At 32.2% G+C, this 21,785-nt stretch overlaps 1 protein-coding gene across 2 annotated transcripts; it reads left to right on the top strand.

The window, feature by feature from the left end:
* The first annotated feature begins 15,755 nt into the window (after positions 1–15,755).
* LOC123906145 (protein DETOXIFICATION 34-like) lies at positions 15,756–21,785 on the top strand. 2 transcript variants are annotated; one of them, XR_006808783.1, is made up of 8 exons: positions 15,756–16,108; positions 16,906–17,531; positions 17,655–17,711; positions 19,275–19,513; positions 19,614–19,732; positions 20,433–20,519; positions 20,963–21,073; positions 21,505–21,785. XR_006808783.1 is itself a non-coding variant. In XM_045955995.1 (7 exons), the coding sequence occupies exons 1-7, from the start codon at positions 15,848–15,850 to the stop codon at positions 21,008–21,010; spliced, it is 1,437 nt and encodes a 478-aa protein (XP_045811951.1). In that variant the 5' UTR covers positions 15,756–15,847; the 3' UTR covers positions 21,011–21,183. The 2 variants fall into 2 exon arrangements, 1 of the variants encoding a protein (XP_045811951.1); XM_045955995.1 differs by lacking the exon at positions 21,505–21,785 and having other exon boundaries at positions 20,963–21,183.

Genomic DNA, 21,785 nt, shown 5'->3' with positions numbered 1-21,785 from the left:
GTTAACATGGAAGATTTCACCAAGTCTTTCATGATGCACAAGTTGCGAAAATTATTATAATGAATACAAATTTTATAAAATTCGATTGAAAGTTTATATTATATAGATCATCCATAATTTCTTAAAAAAAATTAAAAATTATTTGATATGTTATTGAAACTCATCAAGATTAACGGTATTAAATTAAAATCCATAAACCGTTAATTTTGATGGGTTCAATAACATATAAAATGATTTTTGATTTCCTTAAAAAAATTATGGATGATTTATATGATATAAACTTTTAATCCAACGATGAATTTTGTAAAATTCGTATTCGTTATAATAATATTTGCAACTTATGCATGGTGCACCATTTGGACCACTCATGCACATTAGAACCCGCCTAAAAACAATTATGCTACTTTCTATTTCTAACACACATTTAACATCTATAATATGAATAAAGCCAAAGTTATTTGTCTTTCTCTCTCCTCATCTCATTCATTCTCAATCCTCATGCATTTGATATTAAATGCTATTATTACAATAATTAATAATTAAATTAATATATTTTATAAACAATTCATATTTGATTAAAAATTCCCTTATTTTAAAATTAATATATTATTTTCGTGCAAGTTTTTTTATAAAAGTTCTTTGTTTTTTCAAATATAAATTAAAATAATAATAGATTTTAAAATATTTTATAATAAATTTTGAAATTATTATTATTGTTGTTATTATTTTATTGGAAGGAATTATTATTATTTTTTATATTCTACTATTTTTATTATTATTTTATATTTTATAATAAAATGGAATACATATGCCTTTCATTAATAGCGAATTAATAGTGAATACAAATACTCTGAGTTAGTAGCATTCTATTGTAGCAAAGAAGGGGATGACACTTGCAAATACTCTAACGTTCAAGTTACCAAAATAGAAAATGTGAGTAAAGAGGTATAAGGATAAATAATTGCATAACTTCCACTGAGACGTGGTTAGCATATCTAAGAACTGTTAAAGGAATGACGACGAGCCGTTAAAACAACGGTCATGCGTCGACCTTAACTCTCTTGTCTGTTGAGGTAATGAATAGGATGAACCGTTATAATTCTTTGATATTATCGGTGATGTGGGTCGAGTTGGAGAGTCTTTAGGTCCAATCCTAACACTATATAAATTAAATTTCATAAATGTAAGAATTGTTTAAATAAAAACTTAGCGAACGTTAATTTTAATATAATAGCATGTATACCGCAATTGTACAATTTCTTTTTGTTTTTGCCCATAAATACAATTGTTACAATTTCAATCCTTAAATTTGATTTTTATGTTATTTTAAAGTAATTTCATGTTCCATCCTTATTTAATGCATGTGCTATGTAGCCAATGGGAGTATAGTTGATGCTCATTTAAGCTAACTTGGCAAGTTGCGTTTGCTTGACATTAAGTTAGTGTCAACTAAGATACAACTTCGTCATGTAAGCTATTGAAATAAGAAATTAAACGGTTAATAAATGGAATTGTAATGCAGAATGCTATAAGTTCTAACTAAAACTTTTCTCTAAGGAGCACATTTAATAATTTTTTTTTGACACAACGATTAAAACTTTTTATTTTGAAAAACAATTAAGGCTCTGTTTGATAAAAATAAGCTATAAGCTAGCTTATAGCTGATAGTTGATGGCTCGTAGCTTATAGCTGAAAAGCTAGTAGAATAAAATTAAAGTGTTTGGCAAATTTAGCTGTTGTAAGTACAAAATGACATAAAAATACATGGTTAGTGGGTAGTTTTTTTTTTTTGTAAGTGTTAGTGGGTAGTTATTATAATTTTTAAAAAATAAATAAATAAAATTAATGAGGGTAAATATGGAATAAAATGAAAAAGCTATAAGCTCATACGCTACTTGAAATAGCATCTCAAAAAACGCTATAAGCTAGTTAGAGAAGCTCGTTACCAAACACTTCACATTTTTTTCAAACAAGCTTATAAGCTAGTTCAATAAGCTATAAGCTAACTTATTGGACTTACCAAACAATGCCTAAAACTTGAACCATTGAAATTGTACAATGAATGAAAATTAAATTAAGTCCAAAGATAACTAAAGAATCTTAGAATTAGGAATTGAAACAAACGGATCCTACTTATAAAATCAGTTTATAATATAAAAATTGTCTCTAGCTATTTATGCAATTTAATGTCCAATGTAAGCATCTTAATACACACATTTACCCTCAACACAATTAAGTTTGATGCGTAAACATAAATGATAAGTAGTCGAGTACTTAAAATTGGGCTTAACTCAACATTATAAAATCTACTTTTAAGATAAAACTCATATTTAATTATGAACTCATATTCAGCCTATCTTAATTACACGCAACGTATGAGTTACCAATTATTAGTTGGTTTAGTGGTGATCGACATTCAATGCCCTACAACTGCGATCAACATGGAACTAAAACCATTTTATGTCAGAACTTACTATCAAATCAGATTAAACAGTCCAATAAGCAGTGATGAAAAGAAAAAGAAAACCAAAAGAAAGGTATATTAAGATGGAGTAGATAGGATAGAATGTCACACAAGCACATGTTAGTTGATACCATTTAATAGTGACACGTTAATTTTGTTGCCTTAGATTTCGCCTAGCAGTCAGCATAGACAGTAAAGTTTCTAGTTGTAAAGTGTCTACAAATGATGGATGCCTTATTTATTTCTTTTCAATATGCACATAAATGATTATTTTTGTCACCCTTTTAAACCAAATACAGTAAATGTCAATTTTTTTCTTTTGGCTACAAAATGAATAAATGTCACTATATGATTCAATTATATTTCATCTTTGTGTGGCCTGGCCCCCCTCTCCCTACCTTGTTTCACCTAGAATATACCCACCTTATGATAGACAATGGATACCAAGCAAATATCTTACACTATTTTAAATCACAATGCTTTTATTTTAGAATAATGAGATGATTCTTCGGTTTAAGATATAATTTTAAGTAGTTGGAATTGAAGAAGTGTGTAAAACTCTCTTTTGAAGTGCGTAGAATTAGAAATTGGATCAATTGCAATCAACAAAATAATGCATTTGCGACATTAGTGACCGTTCAATCTCCTTAAAAAATATGATAATTTATTTACTTATGATTACAAAATATTTAAATATGAATCGTCCAAACTCAATATAATGGATACCAATGTATTGAATGTGTGAATTCAACTTATTCGACTGTTGAGGAACTCGATTCGTAGAATTATCTCTTGATGTATATAGAACTATTCCTTAGAGCCTGTAATAAAAAACAAACAAGCAGGTGAAAAAAAAAAGGAAAAAAATACAAACAAACAAACAAGTGAAAAAAACATGGCACTTAACTCAAATATTCTCTCCTCCTCAATTCCTCCTAAAAGTTCACTATGACTTTCTCATTTACCAATACCCCGTTATTCAACACATGAAATTTTATTTATATTTATGAACACTAAAGGGAAAAGATTTATTGTTACCTCTTCGACCTTAATTATAAATAAATGTCACTTTTTAGATATATTGAATAACTAATGTATCTAGTCTACTTTTTAGATCAGATACATTAGTTATTCAATGTATTGAAATTTGCTTATAATTAAGGTCAGAGGAAGCATTTTTTAAATCCTTTTTAGGAATCAAAATTTTCCTTGGATGTATCTTTTAAAATGATTTTCTATCTAGCATTATTGGTGTGGGTCTAAAGGTCTAAACTTTGTTGAAAATTGAAAACATATTTCTTTTTGACATGGGCCCTAACTCTTCCATGCACAGTTGCTAAAGCCTAAAAGAATATCACATTTCTTCTCACATAGCTAGTCAGTTACTTAAATTATAGTAATAAAACACCAAGATTCCCATTGAATTTGGTAGTAAGTTACTTTTGAGAGTAAAGTTATTTATACATTCAGGTCCAAGAATTCAGGTTCTTGCTGCAATTACAATAACGCAATCTTTATTCTCCATGAATTCAGGTTCAAGAATCGAATCTTGTTGCAATTGCAAATTCTGGTGGCGATGATTGCTACTTACAAGTTACAATGGGTGTGAACAACTTGCAGCAGAGGAACTTGATCGCCGTTCTTAACCATTTGACTGCTATCAAACACCAATAAAACTGATCACCGTCTATGTTCACGCACCGGACAATTTGTTTCATTTTTCAGTCATTCACAACTTAGAAAAATGGAGATTTTTGCAGTCTACTGCAACAACGGAAGACCGAATCTTTTCGGGATTAATGTTGATGTTACATTGGATGATCTTAAGCACCAGCCGAACCAACTCAATGGTCGTCTTAACTGCTACGACGCAAGAAGGGTGACCGATGAGTGAGTATCGTCGTCCGTCGTTCTATTGAGACAGAAGCGTCTTGTTCACCAACATGAAACTTTAAAATGATGACATGTAAGAACCATGTTCTCTATTTTCTTTCCGTACATTACAAAGAAATAGAGCTAGACGCGACGCTGGTGAGATTCGAAATTAAAACAATTTGTCAAGTGTTTCAACTTCAAAATTAATATAACAACGAAGATGAATTGAATCTTCCTCCGAGGAAAATTAAACGAGATGAAAATTACATCAAATTTAATTAAATTAACAATAAAGACCATAAAGAAGAGTAGGTTCCTCCTGCCAACGTTTATCAACTTAATGGAGAAGAACATGCACCGTCGTATGCATGTTTGCACTTAGAATGCCCAAATTTTACTTTCGATCATGCTGCCTGTCACTTAGCTACTACCACCTACTATTTTAGTAACATACGACAATCCCATTTGTGTATGAAAAGTCCCCATTTGGGTGACACACTCATTTTAGTTATATTGTTTCCAATTCGGTCACAAATTTTTTTCATCGATTTTCATATTATTTTCAACCATGGTGACTAAAGAACACCGATAGAAATAATATGAGTGACCGACGATGAACTATATAGCCGTATACGTACGAAATTACAAAAACTAACAAAAATACACAAACTAAAATGAAAGAAAAAAAAATCAAAAGAAAAAAGAGAAGAGAAGTGAATGTCATGTCATGATCTTACAAATGGCCAATCAAAATTGATTACTTGATATAACTTTAATTAGTGCCGAAGATTTGACCACAAACCTCATCCGCTACTTAAATCGTAGACGGTGGTTTCAAATTTTTCTAAATTTTTCATTTTTATAACATTTACTACTTAAATAACAAAATGATAATATTAAAAATTAGGAGAATACAGGAGAAATATACTCCCTCTAGCCACAATTATAAGCAAAATTATATTTTTTAGATTCATTGAGCAATTGATGTATCTGGACTATAATACAAACCAAATACATCTGATATTCGATGAATCTAAAAAGTGCACTTTTACGAGTAGACATCAAAAGAACCTCATGTTTGGTACTGCAATAACCAGAATCAGTTCCCATGTAACGGGGTTGGTTACACAGTTACACCTGTGCCGACGCATAGACCCCAACGCGCAGAAATAGAGAGAGGGAATTATACGCGCCTACCACACCACACGAAATCCACACTCCATTTCCAGCTTTCAATTTGATGTCGCGTGTTTATTTAGAAAGAAAATAGGGAAATTGTATGCATGTGATGTGATTCATATTGCCAAGGTCAATAAAACCAACGGCTCAAGCATAGGTAGGTTAGTATTTTTTATTTTTTATTTTTATTTTGGCTTAAATGCACTTTTGGTCCTCCTATTTTCAAAAAAATGAAGTTTTGGTCCCCCAATTTTAAAAATCAGTTTTTTAGTCCCCCTATTTTCATTTTTTTTTAGTTTTGATCCCCCATCCTATTTTGGGGTTAATTTTGTTGATGTGGCCTTGTAACTAATGATGTGGCAACATTCATGTGGACAAATTTAATATCCATGTCATTATTATATATTTTTAAATTCAATAAAACTTTATTTATAAAATATTTTAATTATTAGAATTATATATTCAACTGAAATAATAATTGTTAAATCTTATAAAATATGAAATTTGAAACCTTAATTATCAAACCTTCAATTACTAGAATTTTATTCACCGCCAGAGAGAATCCTTCCTTATGGATTTCATCAATCCTATGGTTTCCGTTCAAACTCAACAATTTCTGGATTTTTAAAAACGAAAAGAAATTAGAGATGATTTTGTGTTTCAATAGAAATTACTCATACTCTTTAAACTATTTATGACTTTGGTCGGTTTGAATGAAAACCCAGAAATTGTTTTAAGTTTGAAGTTGAATTCTAGATTGGTTTTATATAAAGTTGGATGATGATATGTGTACCGGGCCATGGACCAGGGTGTGATTTGTTAAGGCCCAATACGAAAAAGCCCAATGGGAGCATCTAAAGGAGAAGTGTGAAAACAACCATGAAAAACACATGATAATCGTGATCCACCATGACTTGGAAAGGAAGGAAGAAACTTGGAGAAGAAGGAAGAAGCTTGGAGAAGAAGGAAGAAGCTTGGAGAAGAAGGAAAGTAACCGCCCACTACCCATGAATTCCTCTCCAAGCAAGGCGGTTATCAAGCAACAAGAGGGAGATGTTTTGCCTATAAATAGGATCTTCTTCAAGAGAACAGGAGGACTTTTTGACTGATTCTACATAGACTCACTCTCATCATGAGAAACCACCATATTTTCATTCTTGTAAAGAGAATCAATTTCTTCTCTGACATACTTGTATCAGTTATCAATCTTGAATAATACAAACCCCTATGTTCTGATCGAATTCTGACTTATAAAACTCCCAGGGTTGTTGGGATTGAACTGAGTGTAATCACACCATTTAATCAATAATACAAACCCCCTTGTTTTTTACCAGAACATTTTGGCGCCCACCGTGGGGCTGCGGTAAAAACATTTGTCCCAGCCTACCACATCAAACTAGACAAAAATTAAACATCTCCACATCGTATATCGCAAAGAAAGAAGGCCAATCTGAGAAATCAATCACGTTGACAAACACTTCCAGTTAAGAGTTGTCTGATTCGCTCTTCGATTTACCAAAAGGTTTATCCATCTGCGTTCGGTATGGTCGCCGCTAGCCAAGCTTCAGGCGACAACAATGAAGTCGCCGTCGCCGCCGTCATATTCGTGAAGAACCGCCGTGTCGGCACCATGATTATGTGGGAACTGGTCTAGTGACTGGGTTCAGAAAATATATGACGATCGAAGCAAATCAGCATGGAAGAGTCACCATATTCGGTAGCATAACCCAGTCTGTGGACAAAGTACTATTTGACTAAACTTGAAGTAAGAGAAGGTCAAATACAACTTCGAAGATCAGATCCGTCACGTTTGAATTGAAATGGTGTCGCCATAGTTGATGTGAATCTAAACTCTCCAACTCGCCGAACTGGCGCCACAGCGACTTACCGTCCAACGTCGTCATCTCGCCGTAGAATCGTTTTTGTTGCTAGGCGACTCCCGATCCAGGTGTTAACGTTCTTTTCCTCTAACTTACCATTTAATCATATAGTTCTCGCTCTCTCTATTGTGATAATATATTATTTGTGCATATATACGTTATCGGTTTTATTAACATGGTTAATTTATAGTTCATGAATCACATTCTATCACCATCTATAATAATAATAATAATAATAATAATAATAATAATAATAATAATAATAATAATAATAATAATAATAATAATAATAATAATAATAATCTCATCAATGAGTAAAAGAAAAGAACACTGGTACTTATGTATTTCAAGGTTAATCACTAGAATGAGACTTGTTTTTCTTTTAGTGGGCCACTTTACAAGATCTAAATTCAAGAATCGCTGTTCTGTTTGGTTCAAAACTGTTTGTGCTTATTTGATATGTGATATCTTTAACCCTGCTATAAATTATTCTAACACACGACAAAATATTTTGTGTGATTGTATGAACTAACTTTCTTAAGACCTCATGTAAACATTTCAAACATGAAAGAACTTTTGCATGAAAGAACTTCAACTCTGATAAGTAAGTCAACACTTTAAATTAAAATGACCAAGACAAATATAACCAACAGAGAAAGTATAAAAATTTTCATATGTTTCTACATTTTTTCGGTTAAGAACTAAATCAGTATTCTTCTTACAAAGTATTTTGCTTTTTACTTATAACTAACATGAATATGCTTTCTCTACGTATCACATTTTTATTTGTTTCGTTTATCGATTAATTAAAATTAATCATACATGCAAAACTAATGGAGTATATGAGACTTATTATTAACCGACCTGTTTTTAGTGCAGATACTTGAAACACTTGCTATAATGTCACCTTCTTTGAAATTTATTCTTTTGAAATCTTGATTAGGAAATTTAGTTTATTCATCTATGATTTCTATTTTGATTCATTGATGTTAATCATAGTGCAGGACAACGAACAAATGTGGAAAATTAACATGAAAATTCAATAATTATCACTCGGCGAGATAGAAGCCGCCAACTAATATTTCAGGTTGAAGCATATTCCGCGATGACTACCGCAATGGAACTCAGTCTCGCCACGCCAAAACATAATTGTTTTTTCTTGCTAGGCGAGGAGCGCCGCGACAAACCGCCCATGGCGGTATCATTTTCGTTTGTTTTATTTTTCATATATTATTATCGTTGAACCTCTAATGTATCAAAGCTTGTTTGCAATAATCATGATTAAGCTGCGGGCTCTGAACAAAAAATTATTCAAGATCAACTCATATGAAAGCTCTGAAGAAATTAAATCAAGGTTGAAAGGCCCTGGCGTCACCCGTAGGGGACGTCAAAAACAGAAATTAAACAAGGTTGCAAGGCCTTGGCGTTACCTGTAAGTCTTACGAGTTGGGTACGTCAGAAAAAGAAAAATTAAACAAGGTTGCAAGGCCTTGGCGTTACCTGTAAGTCTTACGAGTTGGGTACGTCAGAAAAAGAAAAATTAAACAAGGTTGCAAGGCATTGGCGTTACCTGTAAGTCTTACGAGTTGGGTACGTCAGAAAAAGAAAAATTAAACAAGGTTGAAAGACCTTGGCGTTACCTGTAAGTCTTACGAGTTGGGTACGTCAGAAAAAGCAAGGTTGCAAGACCTTGGCGTTACCTGTAAGTCTTACGAGTTGGGTACGTCAGAAAAAGAAAAATTAAACAAGGTTGAAAGACCTTGGCGTTACCTGTAAGTCTTACGAGTTGGGTACGTCAGAAAAAGAAAAATTAAACAAGGTTGCAAGGCCTTGGCGTTACCTGTAAGTCTTACGAGCTGGGTACGTCAGAAAAAGAAAAATTAAACAAGGTTGCAAGGCCTTGGCGTTACCTGTAAGTCTTACGAGTTGGGTACGTCAGAAAAAGAAAAATTAAACAAGGTTGCAAGGCCTTGGCGTTACCTGTAAGTCTTACGAGTTGGGTACGTCAGAAAAAGCAAAATTAAACAAGGTTGAAAGGCCTTGGCGTTACCTGTAAGTCTTACGAGTTGGGTACGTCAGAAAAAGAAAAATTAAACAAGGTTGAAAGGCCTTGGCGTTACCTGTAAGTCTTACGAGTTGGGTGCGTCACAAAAAGAAAAATTATACGAGGTTGCAAGGCCTTGGCGTTACCTGTAAGTCTTACGAGTTGGGTGCGTCAGAAAAAGATACATCAAAGAAAGGCGAGATTATCAACACCGCCAGAAGAAGCTTGCACGCAGTCAAAGCAAGGCGATTCATTATAACGCCAAATCATTTGCAACCACCAAAAGGCATAAGGTATAAAGTTATTCATAAATGATATATAATTATATTTAAAGTGCTAAAGACATTGCAGGTGCAAAGTTAAAAATTTCGAAGGCGAGATTATTTTCAACACCAAACACAAAGTACAGTGGAAGGGCGACTCCGAGCAGCGCCAATTCTTTCTAAATCTCCAAAGAAACAATAGTTACAAAATAAGGCGTGAAAGCCTGACAGTACGAAAATCAACTACAACAAAGAAGTGGCGAGACAGATTACGCTAGACTACTTACAATCCTCGAATATAGAGTGTCAAAGAAAATAAGAAACTCATGTTGAGTAGAAGAAGCAGAAGTACAGACCAACAAAGTTACTAGCCTCAAAATTTCAATTTCAAGAAGACAAGGAGGGACGAATCGCGAAAGATGAAGAGGCGAGATTGGTGACAACGCTAGCTTGAAAATGCAAATACAATGAAAAAAGAGGAAGGGCGACTTGCCAACTTGCTCAAAGTCGCCAAGAAACAATGACAACAATATTCAAAAGTCATAGAAGGGCGTACAAATTATCTAAGAAATATCAACAACAAAAGGAAGGACAAGGCGGCAAGCAAACAAATAGTATGAGTCAGCAACAAATGGGCGACATAGAACAACATCGAGGCATAATAATTGCCAAGTGACTTCATTCAAAAGCACTTCGCCTTCTTGAAGCCTCGTGCTTGGGGGGCTGTGTACCGGGCCATGGACCAGGGTGTGATTTGTTAAGGCCCAATACGAAAAAGCCCAATGGGAGCATCTAAAGGAGAAGTGTGAAAACAACCATGAAAAACACATGATAATCGTGATCCACCATGACTTGGAGAAGAAGGAAGAAGCTTGGAGAAGAAGGAAGAAGCTTGGAGAAGAAGGAAAGTAACCGCCCACTACCCATGAATTCCTCTCCAAGCAAGGCGGTTATCAAGCAACAAGAGGGAGATGTTTTGCCTATAAATAGGATCTTCTTCAAGAGAACAGGAGGACTTTTTGACTGATTCTACATAGACTCACTCTCATCATGAGAAACCACCATATTTTCATTCTTGTAAAGAGAATCAATTTCTTCTCTGACATACTTGTATCAGTTATCAATCTTGAATAATACAAACCCCTATGTTCTGATCGAATTCTGACTTATAAAACTCCCAGGGTTGTTGGGATTGAACTGAGTGTAATCACACCATTTAATCAATAATACAAACCCCCTTGTTTTTTACCAGAACAATATGCATTAGTGGCAATGCCACATCAACAAAATTAGCCTTAAAATGGAATGGGGGATCAAAACTCAAAAAAAATTAAAATTGGGGGACTAAAAAGTTGGTTTTTAAAATAGGGGGACCAAAACTTCATTTTTTTGAAAATAGGGGGATCAAAAGTGCATTTAAGCCTTTTATTTTTTATATTTCATTTGGCTTAATTATATATTAATGATCCGTTTGGATTAGCTTATTTTTAGCTTTTGCAAACAGCTTATGCAATATAAATTAGGTTATATGCTATTTTATAAGTTCACACTAGTGAAAATAGTATTTTTATAAGTTATTTTATCATAAACTACCTTGAGAAATTTATAATAACACATAAAAATTACATAGGCTATTTGCATAATTAAGCTAAAAAATAAATTAATCCAAACATGGCCTAAGTGTTTTTTTAGAAGGAATCCTCCCCTATTAATTTTTTTTTCCAATTGAATCTTAACTGTCTATTTTTTTTAGATTTAATTGCACTTTTGAATTCGAATTTTTTGGTTATCTATTTTTATATTTGTTGTAATTTTGGTTATAATTTAAGTTTTTTGTCCTAATAGTTGCGACTTTTGAAGTCAAAAAAATGTGAATTTTAGTTTCAAATATGATATTTCATCTTTAAAAGATAGATTAAATTAAATAAACCCACTTGGGTTGGTGCATTGGTATTGACTTGGGACCCGGGAGTGTGCTCCTCTTGAGGTCTGAGGTTCGATTCTCTCTGGCGCCAATTTGGGTGGAGTAATTTAGCTTCTTAAAAAAAAAAGATAGATTAAATATGTTTTTTGTCACTATAGTTTCTCAGCATTTTCATTTTAGTTTTTGAAATTTTTTTCACACTTTTTAATCCTTAAAGTTTTTTCGTCAATGTTTTTAGTCCTTACTTTTCAATCAACTCGTGCATTTTTTTTTACAAGTGGTTCAATCAATAAAAAAATTGAAGACAAATATAAACACTGGATTTTCTCCATCCTTCCCCATTCTTTTTACTCTACTCTCCTACTCTCTTACTACTTCCGTCCTTAAATATAACGCTCATAATTTTTTATCCCTCTTTATTTCTAAGATTTCTATTTAAATTTTCAACCACATTAATTATTTCTTTACTAATATATCCTAATTATTTTATCTCTTTTTCTACAATTTACAATAGATATTATGATAATAACAAAAATAAATTTTATCGCTTAATAAATAAAGGATATATAAACTTTGTGTAAAAAAAAGGATATATAAACTTGCAAAAACAACTTTCACCATCAATAAATTTATTATCACTTCCGACTTTCTTAATTTCTATGAATAGTCAATAAAGTCCTGTATTAATAGAGGGGTGTGAGTGATATTTTAATAGTATACTTCACGGGAGATAAAATGGACGGTTCAGATTTGTTGGAAATAAAATTGAGAGCGTTTACTCATTGTGACATGCAATCATTCCCCATCATCTTTCTCATTTATGTCCACGCTCTAACTCAAAATATGCAGGAAAATGATTTTTAACATCAAATTTCCAATCATCATGGATTTGACATTGAAAAAATTTCAAAACGAAACACAACTGAAAATTTAATATGAGGACAATAACTGCCAATAGTTTCAAAGTTTCAAAACACTTGTACCAGTAATATTGTCATGTTTTTATCTTCAATTTCATCATCAAATGTATAAAATTCTGATTAAAAAAAGAGTGGATGTAATAAAAAAGAAATTGCGAAGCACTTAAATGGTGAAATTGTTTTAGGGCTCTTATATCTCTTGGCATGAGAAATTGAAACAAGATTGAAGGTGTTAAAATGTGGAGTTTATCTCCCAAAATCCATTTCTTTCGAATCACAAAACTCCCTATTTACTTACTGATTTTCTAATGAACAAAGTCTGGTTGTGTTTGTGTGTTTTTCTTTTGGGTTTTAATCTCGGTTGAAGTTTCATGAATGTAAAGAAATGCTTTGATCCTGTGTGGTAATATCTAATTGTATAATATACACTTGACTAATCTAACTGTTAAGTTAAGTGGTACACCGTACACCGGTGAGAGACTTGATAGAGCCCTCACTCTAAAAGCCAAGAAAAAAATAAAAAGTAAACTTTCATCTATAGAAAATTCGTCAAGAAAAAAAACCTATAGAAATAAAATCAATGGAAGGAGAGAAACGCTTTGAAATTTTGAAAAGGAATTGGTCTTCTAAAAGGTACTTGTTTCTTTAATTATATGATAAAAAAGCTCATTTGACTTGGGGGAGAAGAGAAAATCTAGTGGGACTTGAGAAGATTCTTGCGTAATATTCTTATTTGGCCTTATGCATGGTGCAAGGGCCACACTGAAGATTAGTTTATTAGTACTACTTTATACATACATAAAAAAGATTAGTCTATTTCAAAACCAAAACCATCTTAACAATTAATTGAATAATTACTTGATTATCTTTTTCCCTACGGACTATAAATAAATACCAACAATTAGTTGGTTTAATGGTGATTGATGCTGAATTTGGTAGGAAGAACCACTGTTCGATCCTCACAATTGCGCTTGAGAGGGAGCTGAAACCACTTAATGTCAGAACTGACCTCCAGATCAAATTAGACGGTCTAGTGAGCCGGATACTATTAGTGAGAAAAATAATAAATATTCGGCTTAAATACAATTTTGATCCTCTATTTTCAATTTTTTGAAATTTTGATCTCCTTATTTTAAAAACCAATATTTTGGGCCCCCTATTTCAATTTTTCTTGAGTTTTGGTCCGTCACTTTAAATAACACAATAGTTTCACTTATATTTTAACAATAATATATAACCATTTTTTAAATATTGTGTATCACATTTTATAGACTATTTTTTTGAAGTCAAACTTTTTTGCCTTTATTTTTATATGTATTGTAATTTTGGTCTTAATTTATGCACTTTGCCATAAAAATTGCGACTTTTTACAACATTAAAAGCGAGTTCTAATCTCAAAAAAGATTTTTTTTATTGAATTCATTATTGGGGGCAATAAATCATTTTTTTTGGTACAAAACTACTATTTTTAGTTGGAAAAACATATGCTGGGATCAAATATAGACCAAGTATAAAAACAGAGCCAAAAATTTGAATAAAAAAAGGGACCATTTTTCGGAGTTTAATAAAATAGAGACCAAAAGAGAAATTAAGCCAATAATATAATATCGTAGTAGTATAAAAAGATATTCAAAAATATTTAAGGGGACCGTGGGCTATGTTGGTCCCCCTTCTAGCTTCGTCCCTGTCAACAACTATAATGATAAACAAAGATACAAATTTAAATTCGGAGCTTAAGATTCGAAATGTAAAAGAAAACAAAAATAATCTCACTTCGGAACCTACATTCCCACATTAATCGAGTTCGTATCCTATGTTCCAAAATGTCTTAGGGGTAATTTTGCAGTTTGAGGAGCCAAAAAGCAATATAAGGGGCCTAAAAAGAAATTTTCATAGAAGGGATAAGGACATGGAGGAGGAGGCCCATAAGGATTTTGTTGCCATTGTAGCCAAAGATGAGGTTATTGCCATTGGGGTTCTGAGCACTGCGTCCACCACTGTGTACAGCACTACGTCCACTACTCCTGCCTCTGTCGGAACCCCGACCTCTATTACGAAGATTGTTTCTCCGCTGTGATATTATTTTAGATTGAGCCTAACTCAACTTCACAAAATCGACTTGTTGTTTACCGTGAAATTTGATAAACAAGCGCTTGTTTAAATTTAATTACTTGAAGGATCAACTAGTGAATCCTGGAAAATATTTTGTGCATTGTTTTCTAGAAAGTTATTAATGTTCATCATTTTTACTCAAGAATTTATGATGTTCAAAGCATTAAGGGTGCGTTTGATTCGTAAAACAGCAAAAATTGGACAGAACGGTACAGAATAGAACAAGATAATACAGGACAGGACAAAACTGTAACGGAGAGATATAGGGCGATAATATTTTTATATTCGAAAATAAAATGAGTATTTTCGTATATTTTATAGTTGTACTGTGGACAAAAAGTTGTCCTGTGGTTCAGTGAGGGACAAAAAGTCTTGTTTTTGTCCTGTCCCTTGCTACCTAATTTGTCCAGTCTCATAACCAGTTTCAAATCAAACAGGATACAATAAAAGTTGTCCAGTCCAGTCCCCTATTTTTTAGCAGATTAAACACACACTAAATGCATGAAACTTGTCAAACAAGTAAGGTAAAAGATTCTTTTAAAAGTAAATTTGTAGAAAACTTAAATTAGCAAAGTTTAAAGGCTTGTAAATAAAAATACATGAATTACAAGCTCCATAAAAAGAAACTAATTATGCCCAAAATCACTATACAAGAAGTATTCCAAATATGTGCGTTTGATTTGTTAAAGGAAAAGTACTGGACAGAACAGCACAAGACAGAACAACACAGCACATGACAGAACAACACAGAACAAACTTTTATATATTGAACATTTTTTTTGTCTCAACACTGTTTGGTGAATAAAATGATATTTTGGTATTTTAGAAGAATTGTACTTGGGACAAAAATTTGTGCTGTGGTTTAGTTAGGGACAAAAATTTCTGTTTTTGTCCTGTCCTTGCCTCCCAGTTTGTCCAGTCCCCAAAACAGTTTTACGATCAAACACAATACAACTTGGGTTGTCCTGTCTAGTGCTTTATGTTTTAGGAGATCAAACAGTGTTGTCAAGTTCTGTCGGTTACTATTTGAAAAGGGCACATGTCATCGTGATATTTTGCAAGTTACTAGCAATAGTTTTTTGTCGGTCGTTAGCATGATTTTTTGTGTGTAATAATTTTGTGGTTAGACTCGCACGTTAAATAATTTGAAGTTCGAATCCATTTTGGGGAGTAGAATCTAACAGACATGGAAACACCATTGATAATTAAAAGCTTTAATTCAGAAAGTGATTATTTGGCAGTGAAAAGCTTGAAAGATGTTAAATATGTTTTGTGGAATGAAACAGTGAAGATATGGAAGATAGCACTTCCAGTGGCACTTTCTTTACTGTTTCAAAATCTCAACAACTCTTCAACTTCAATTTATGCTGGTCATCTTGGAGATATTGAACTCTCTTCTTTCTCTGTTTATCAAAGTGTCATCAATTCTATTTATTTCTCTATGCTGGTTAGTAATTAGTACGTACCTTGCTTATGTCACTTTTATTTATCCAAATTGATTTGTCTTTTCTATTGATTTTTCATTAAATTAAATTGTTAGTAATTGTACTATGTTTTTGTTGGAGGAAGGGAAAGTGTTTCTAAGTTATGTTTGGAATAACAGTGAGTAGTGAGTGATAGGATCATGAAGTGAGTTTGACAAGATCAGAGTGACACTGTGATTGTTGAGCTCTAGAATATAGTTTTTGTCAAAATTATGGCGATTAGATCATTATAGGTACATTTGGAAAATTCTAGAATTATTTGTAGGACCATTTAAAGTCTCACGTTAGATGGAAGAGTTGGTGTTGAACAATGTATAAGTGAGAGGATCCATAAACACAGTGCCTTAAGATTTTGAGTGAAGATGTGGTCACCAATCTCACTTGTATGTTTGTTTTTAGCTCCATGTGTCGATTTAATCTCTTTGGTGAAAATATGGCGTTCAACCTCACTTGCTTGGTTACTCTTAGCTCAATGTGTCAATCCAACCCAGTGTGCCCAGTGCATCTCAGTTACCTCAAAGAGATTGGTTTTCACAGTTGTGAATGGAGATACTTTTTTTTTTTTGGGAATACAAAGGGGCTAAAGCCCGAATGGAGATACTTTTTGTTTACCAAAAAAATATAGGTCTACTTAGTTCAATAGAGATGAGAAGAGAATAAAGGGATTATCAACCTTATAGAGTCCTGTCATTCATTTTTATGGCACAATTACATCTTCCTGTCATCCATTATAAACTAAATTTCACATGTAACATTGCAGTATGGCATGTCAAATGCACTAGCAACACTATGTGGTCAAGCTTATGGCGCAGGACAATTTCGAAATGCTGGAATTTATCTTCAAAGATCATGGATAGTACTCTTAACAACTTGCATACTCCTCTTGCCAATTCAACTATATGCAACTCCAATCTTAAAATTTTTTGGCCAAGAAAAAGAAATAGCCGATCTAGCAGGCAAATATGCTATTCTCGTAATTCCCTACATGTTTTCCTATGCTATCAATTTACCCCTTATGAAATTTCTTCAAGCACAAAGCAAAGTTAATGTGATTATGTACATATCAGTTGTGACATTGTTAATACAAAATGGTCTACTTTATATATTCATCAATGTATTTGATTTTGGAATAATTGGTTTAGCCATGGCAAGTAATATCTCAGGATGGATATTTTCTGTTGCATTAGTAATTTATGCAATTGGTTGGTGTAAAGAAGGTTGGAATGGATTATCTTTGAAGGCATTTAAGGAATTATGGGAATTTACTAAACTAAGTCTTGGTTTATCTGTAATGATATGTTTAGAACAATGGTATTCTGCTTGCATTATGCTTCTTGCTGGTCACCTTGATAATCCTGTCATTGCTGTTGGTTCCTTTTCAATTTGGTAAGATTAAGATGATAAATAATTTTTTCATATTTATTTGTCTCTGATACATTTAAATTTTCTTGGTTTCTTGATTTTTTTTTCTATTTTTATTTTTCATATTTTTTACTTTTATGTTTTTAGCCTTAATATTCAGGGTTGGAACTTGATGCTGCTTCTTGGAGTAAGTTCAGCAGTAAGGTGAGTGACTATAAACTGAACACATTATGGTTGAAGTTGTAGTTTGTTGGCAATGTTTTAAAAATCGGATAAGAGATTGAATCGGTGAGACCTTGGGATTAAGGTTCAATTGTAGTTGAATCTGGTTCCACCAGATTGTGGTATAATTTGGATCAAATCGTTCGATGAATTGGCCGATTCCCAATTCAATCGGTTCTGTCTGATTTTTGAAACATTGTCAACAAAGGTTTCTATTAGGTTTTTTATATTAATTAAGCCTAACTCATTGATGGGTGTGTGAGCGTGATTTTGTAATGAAACAGTAATGAAATGAATAATGATATGGATGTAAGCTCTTAGTTGTATTAATGGAAGAAAACAATTACAAAAGAGTAATGAAAATAAGGAAATAACAAACTAGCAGAGAGAAAGTCTACTAAGTGATCCCACAAATTTCAATCGAAATTCTAGCTAAATTATTCGGTCTTCATAAAACTCTTTATATAGTGGAGTAAGTCCTCATGCTCTCCATGCACCCATGCCACCTCATCGATGTTTTCTCTCCCCACCCCCCGTGATTCTTTTATACCCCCTGAATTTCCAATTTTACCCTTGCAAAAAACTTTGGTTTATAGAAACCGAAGTTTTTTTTGCCTTGAAAACCGAAATTTACTCTGAATTTGTACTAGAAAAAATTCGGTTTCTGCGAACCGAAATTTTTTGCAAGGACAAAATCGGAATATTGGGGGTATAAAAGAATCACGGGGGGTGGGGAGAGAAAACATCCACCTCATCATCCTTTCATTTCCTTTCGCTCTTCCTTTCCACACCTTAGTCTTGGGCCCAAAGTCAAAGCCCACTTTCACATTCAAGTCTCTATCACTCATCTTTACAAAATCGACTTGTAATAAGGTGACGACTTCTTCTACTTATAACACTTATGTTCAGACCATATCTCAATCAATGTAGGACGAGCATGACTTGAGTGACCCAATAACAAATACTTGATAGCATGTGGGCTAATGAATATTGGATAGACTCTAATATCATATTAGACTTTTATAAAAATCGGACAGAATAACAAAAATAGGACCAAAGTAAGATCCTTTGAGATTGACTTTATGGGTACTTGAAATTTGGTGAAATATTAGGTCAATATATATAGACTATTGTTTATTCAAAATACCAACAAAGGTTTGTCCCTAATAATCTTAGTTCCTATTTAAGCACTCATTAAATATTGAAGCTTGTCCTTTTTCTGGTGAACTCTAAGACTCAACTAAACTTTTATTCTCCAAAATATAATTTTTCTTTTAAAATGATTATATATTTTTGGCCAAATACATTCAGGGATCATTTAAGTTTCGCGTTTGTCATATATAGATCTTTAAGATTTTAGGTGACAAATAAGTCTTCTAAATTAAAAACTTAAAAAATTTAAAGAACATATTTGTTACCTAAAAGACTTACTGACATATCTATAAACACAAAACTTAAATGACCTCAGATGCATTTGACCTATATTTTTCTATATCTTTTTTCATTGTTTACATTGATTATTTGTTGACTTTAATGCCTTGCAAGTGTTCGTGTCTCAAATACACTTGGCATGTCACATCCAAGAGCAGCCAAATACTCTTTCTTGGTGACAATGTTTCAGTCTCTTCTCCTTGGAATCATTTTCATGACTGTAATTTTCTTGAGTAAACAAGAATTTCCTATGATCTTTACAAAGAGTGAGGATATGATACATGCTGCTAGTGAATTGGCATACCTTCTTGGTATAACCATGATTCTCAATAGTGTTGCACAAACTATATCAGGTGATTAATTACTTGCTTTGGTGACTGGAATTAAAAAGTTTAATTTATTTACATTTTAATAACTTTTTTTTTTTAAAATTTTTTGAGGACATTTATATAGGTGTGGTCATTGGTTGTGGATGGCAAGTTATGGTTGGTTACATAAACTTGGCATGTTATTACATTGTTGGACTCCCTATTGGAATTTTCCTTGGTTTCAACCAGCATTTAGGGGTCAAGGTATAAAATTTTCTTGATCTAGAAAATGTTTCTTCCCTAAATTATTCAATAGTTTTATTTTTTTGCATTATGTCTTTCTCATCTTATAAAATCGGTTAATAATGTGAAGAGTGTGACTATGTAAAACCTCTTTTAGATCTTTTCTATTTTCAATGTGATACTTGAATTTTCACTAATATTTACAACTAAACGCTACATACTATTACTCTATTAGGCATGCGTGAATAATATATGGTGGTTGACCCTGAATCAATATACTCTCAATACTATAATATATAGGATAGGATTTTGCATTAAACCTGACTCATTTTTTCAAAACTAGATTGTAATTAAGGTGAAGATATCGCTTACTCTTTTTAAATGTTGAAATTGTTTCTTTTTCAATGTGAGATTTGGATTTTTTTCAAAACCTACAAAAGAAACATTTAGATGAAATAAGACATATCACTTTCAGGAGTCTCGAATGAATATTAAGAATGTTGAGTTAAAACTTTAAGAAATTAATAATTTTGGTGTACAATATATATTTATGAATCGTTGCCAAGTAGGCATAAAAAAAAGTGCTTATGTTTAGAATTTTTACATTAAAGTTTGTCAATCTACCTTTACTTTGCTTTGGAATAAATAGTACTATAGCTTTGATGTCCAACTTATATCATGTTATGATTTCCCTTGAAAATTTACATCTTTGTGGCATTAGGGTCTCTGGGGAGGCACAATGTGTGGCAGTGTTCTTCAGATTTTAGTCCTTGCAGTCATTATTTATAAGACCAATTGGACTAAGGAGGTAATCATGTTTTGATCTTTTCTTAATTAATAAACACCAAAGTCCAAGTTTTATTTTTGGTATTAACCCATAGTTCTCCAGAGAGTGGTGGCTTGATGATTCAGACTTCGGCCACGAGATAAGTAAAATCTGGTCTAAAATTATTGAATGATTTGCATATAAATTATCCCAGCAGTGATTTTTATTAATTTTATATATCCCAGCAGTGATTTATATATTTTACCTGTCAACTCTGTAAAATTATTATTCTCTTTCTTTATAAAATTATTATTTTCTTTCTTTCATTTATAATTTCTTCTCTTTACAACAATGATCGTTTTAAGTTTTTTTTTTTGTTGAAGTATTTGCTAGCATTTTTTAGTGTAATTTCTGGAATATATATATATATATATATATATATATATATATATATATATATATATATATATATATGATTGTTGCAGGTAGAGCAAACTGCTGATCGCATGCGAACTTGGAGCACTAACAAGTAACAACGACCTTAAAACGGACGTGATTTATTGGTTGTCAGTATAAAACTATTTTACACAAATGATGTATGTCCATTAAACTCTAATACTTAATACACAAATGATATGAAATTAAGGAAGATGTTTTAAATGTGTGAAATACAAATAAATAAAATTTTATGTATTATTTATAAGCTTAAAAGTCAGTTTATGAAAATACAATTTATACAATATCTACTAATGAAAACTTCTAAATTAACGTAAAAATTTATTTATTTATATAAATTATTTTTTATAACCTCAAAAATAAGCTAAATTTTTATGCTAATGCTTGCTGAACTTTATGATATCTACTACATAGGATTCTCATTGGCTAAAGACATGGAAATCAATGAGCTTGTTTGCTACTTACAGTGTATAACCTCATCACTAGTTTCAATATCAAGTATAATGTCCACACAGTGTTGATCCATGATAAATGAGTTGTTTTCTCACAACAATGTATCTCTTTGTCACAGCCGTAGAGAGAGAAATTAATGCACAGATTTCTTCGCAAAACTTGGAGCCTCCTCAGATGCTGATATGTTTATTCATGCTTCTCCTCCAAAAAATATTCTTGATCTTCTAATTAAGAATCGACGCGGCTGAAACTTTTTTTCTTAAGGAATAATACTCTTCTTTTTTCTTTTTTCTTTTCTTTTGCCTATTTTTCTTTCTTTTTTGTTTAACTTTGTAACAAAAAAAATTGTACCTATATACCACTATAAATCTAAGACCACCGCACACGTTACACATTCAA

This window comes from Trifolium pratense, linkage group LG2 (genome assembly GCF_020283565.1).
Source record: "Trifolium pratense cultivar HEN17-A07 linkage group LG2, ARS_RC_1.1, whole genome shotgun sequence".
NCBI lineage: Eukaryota > Viridiplantae > Streptophyta > Magnoliopsida > Fabales > Fabaceae > Trifolium > Trifolium pratense.
This window is presented reverse-complemented; position numbering and strand designations above follow the sequence as displayed.

Bases quoted from the DNA above. Each gene is read 5' to 3' on its own strand.
- LOC123906145 (XM_045955995.1), top strand. From the start codon at position 15,848: ATGGAAACACCATTGATAATTAAAAGCTTTAATTCAGAAAGTGATTAT. The intron at 16,109-16,905 runs GTTAGTAATTAG...GTAACATTGCAG, and splicing joins CTATTTATTTCTCTATGCTG to TATGGCATGTCAAATGCACT. The intron at 17,712-19,274 runs GTGAGTGACTAT...ATGCCTTGCAAG, and splicing joins GGAGTAAGTTCAGCAGTAAG to TGTTCGTGTCTCAAATACAC.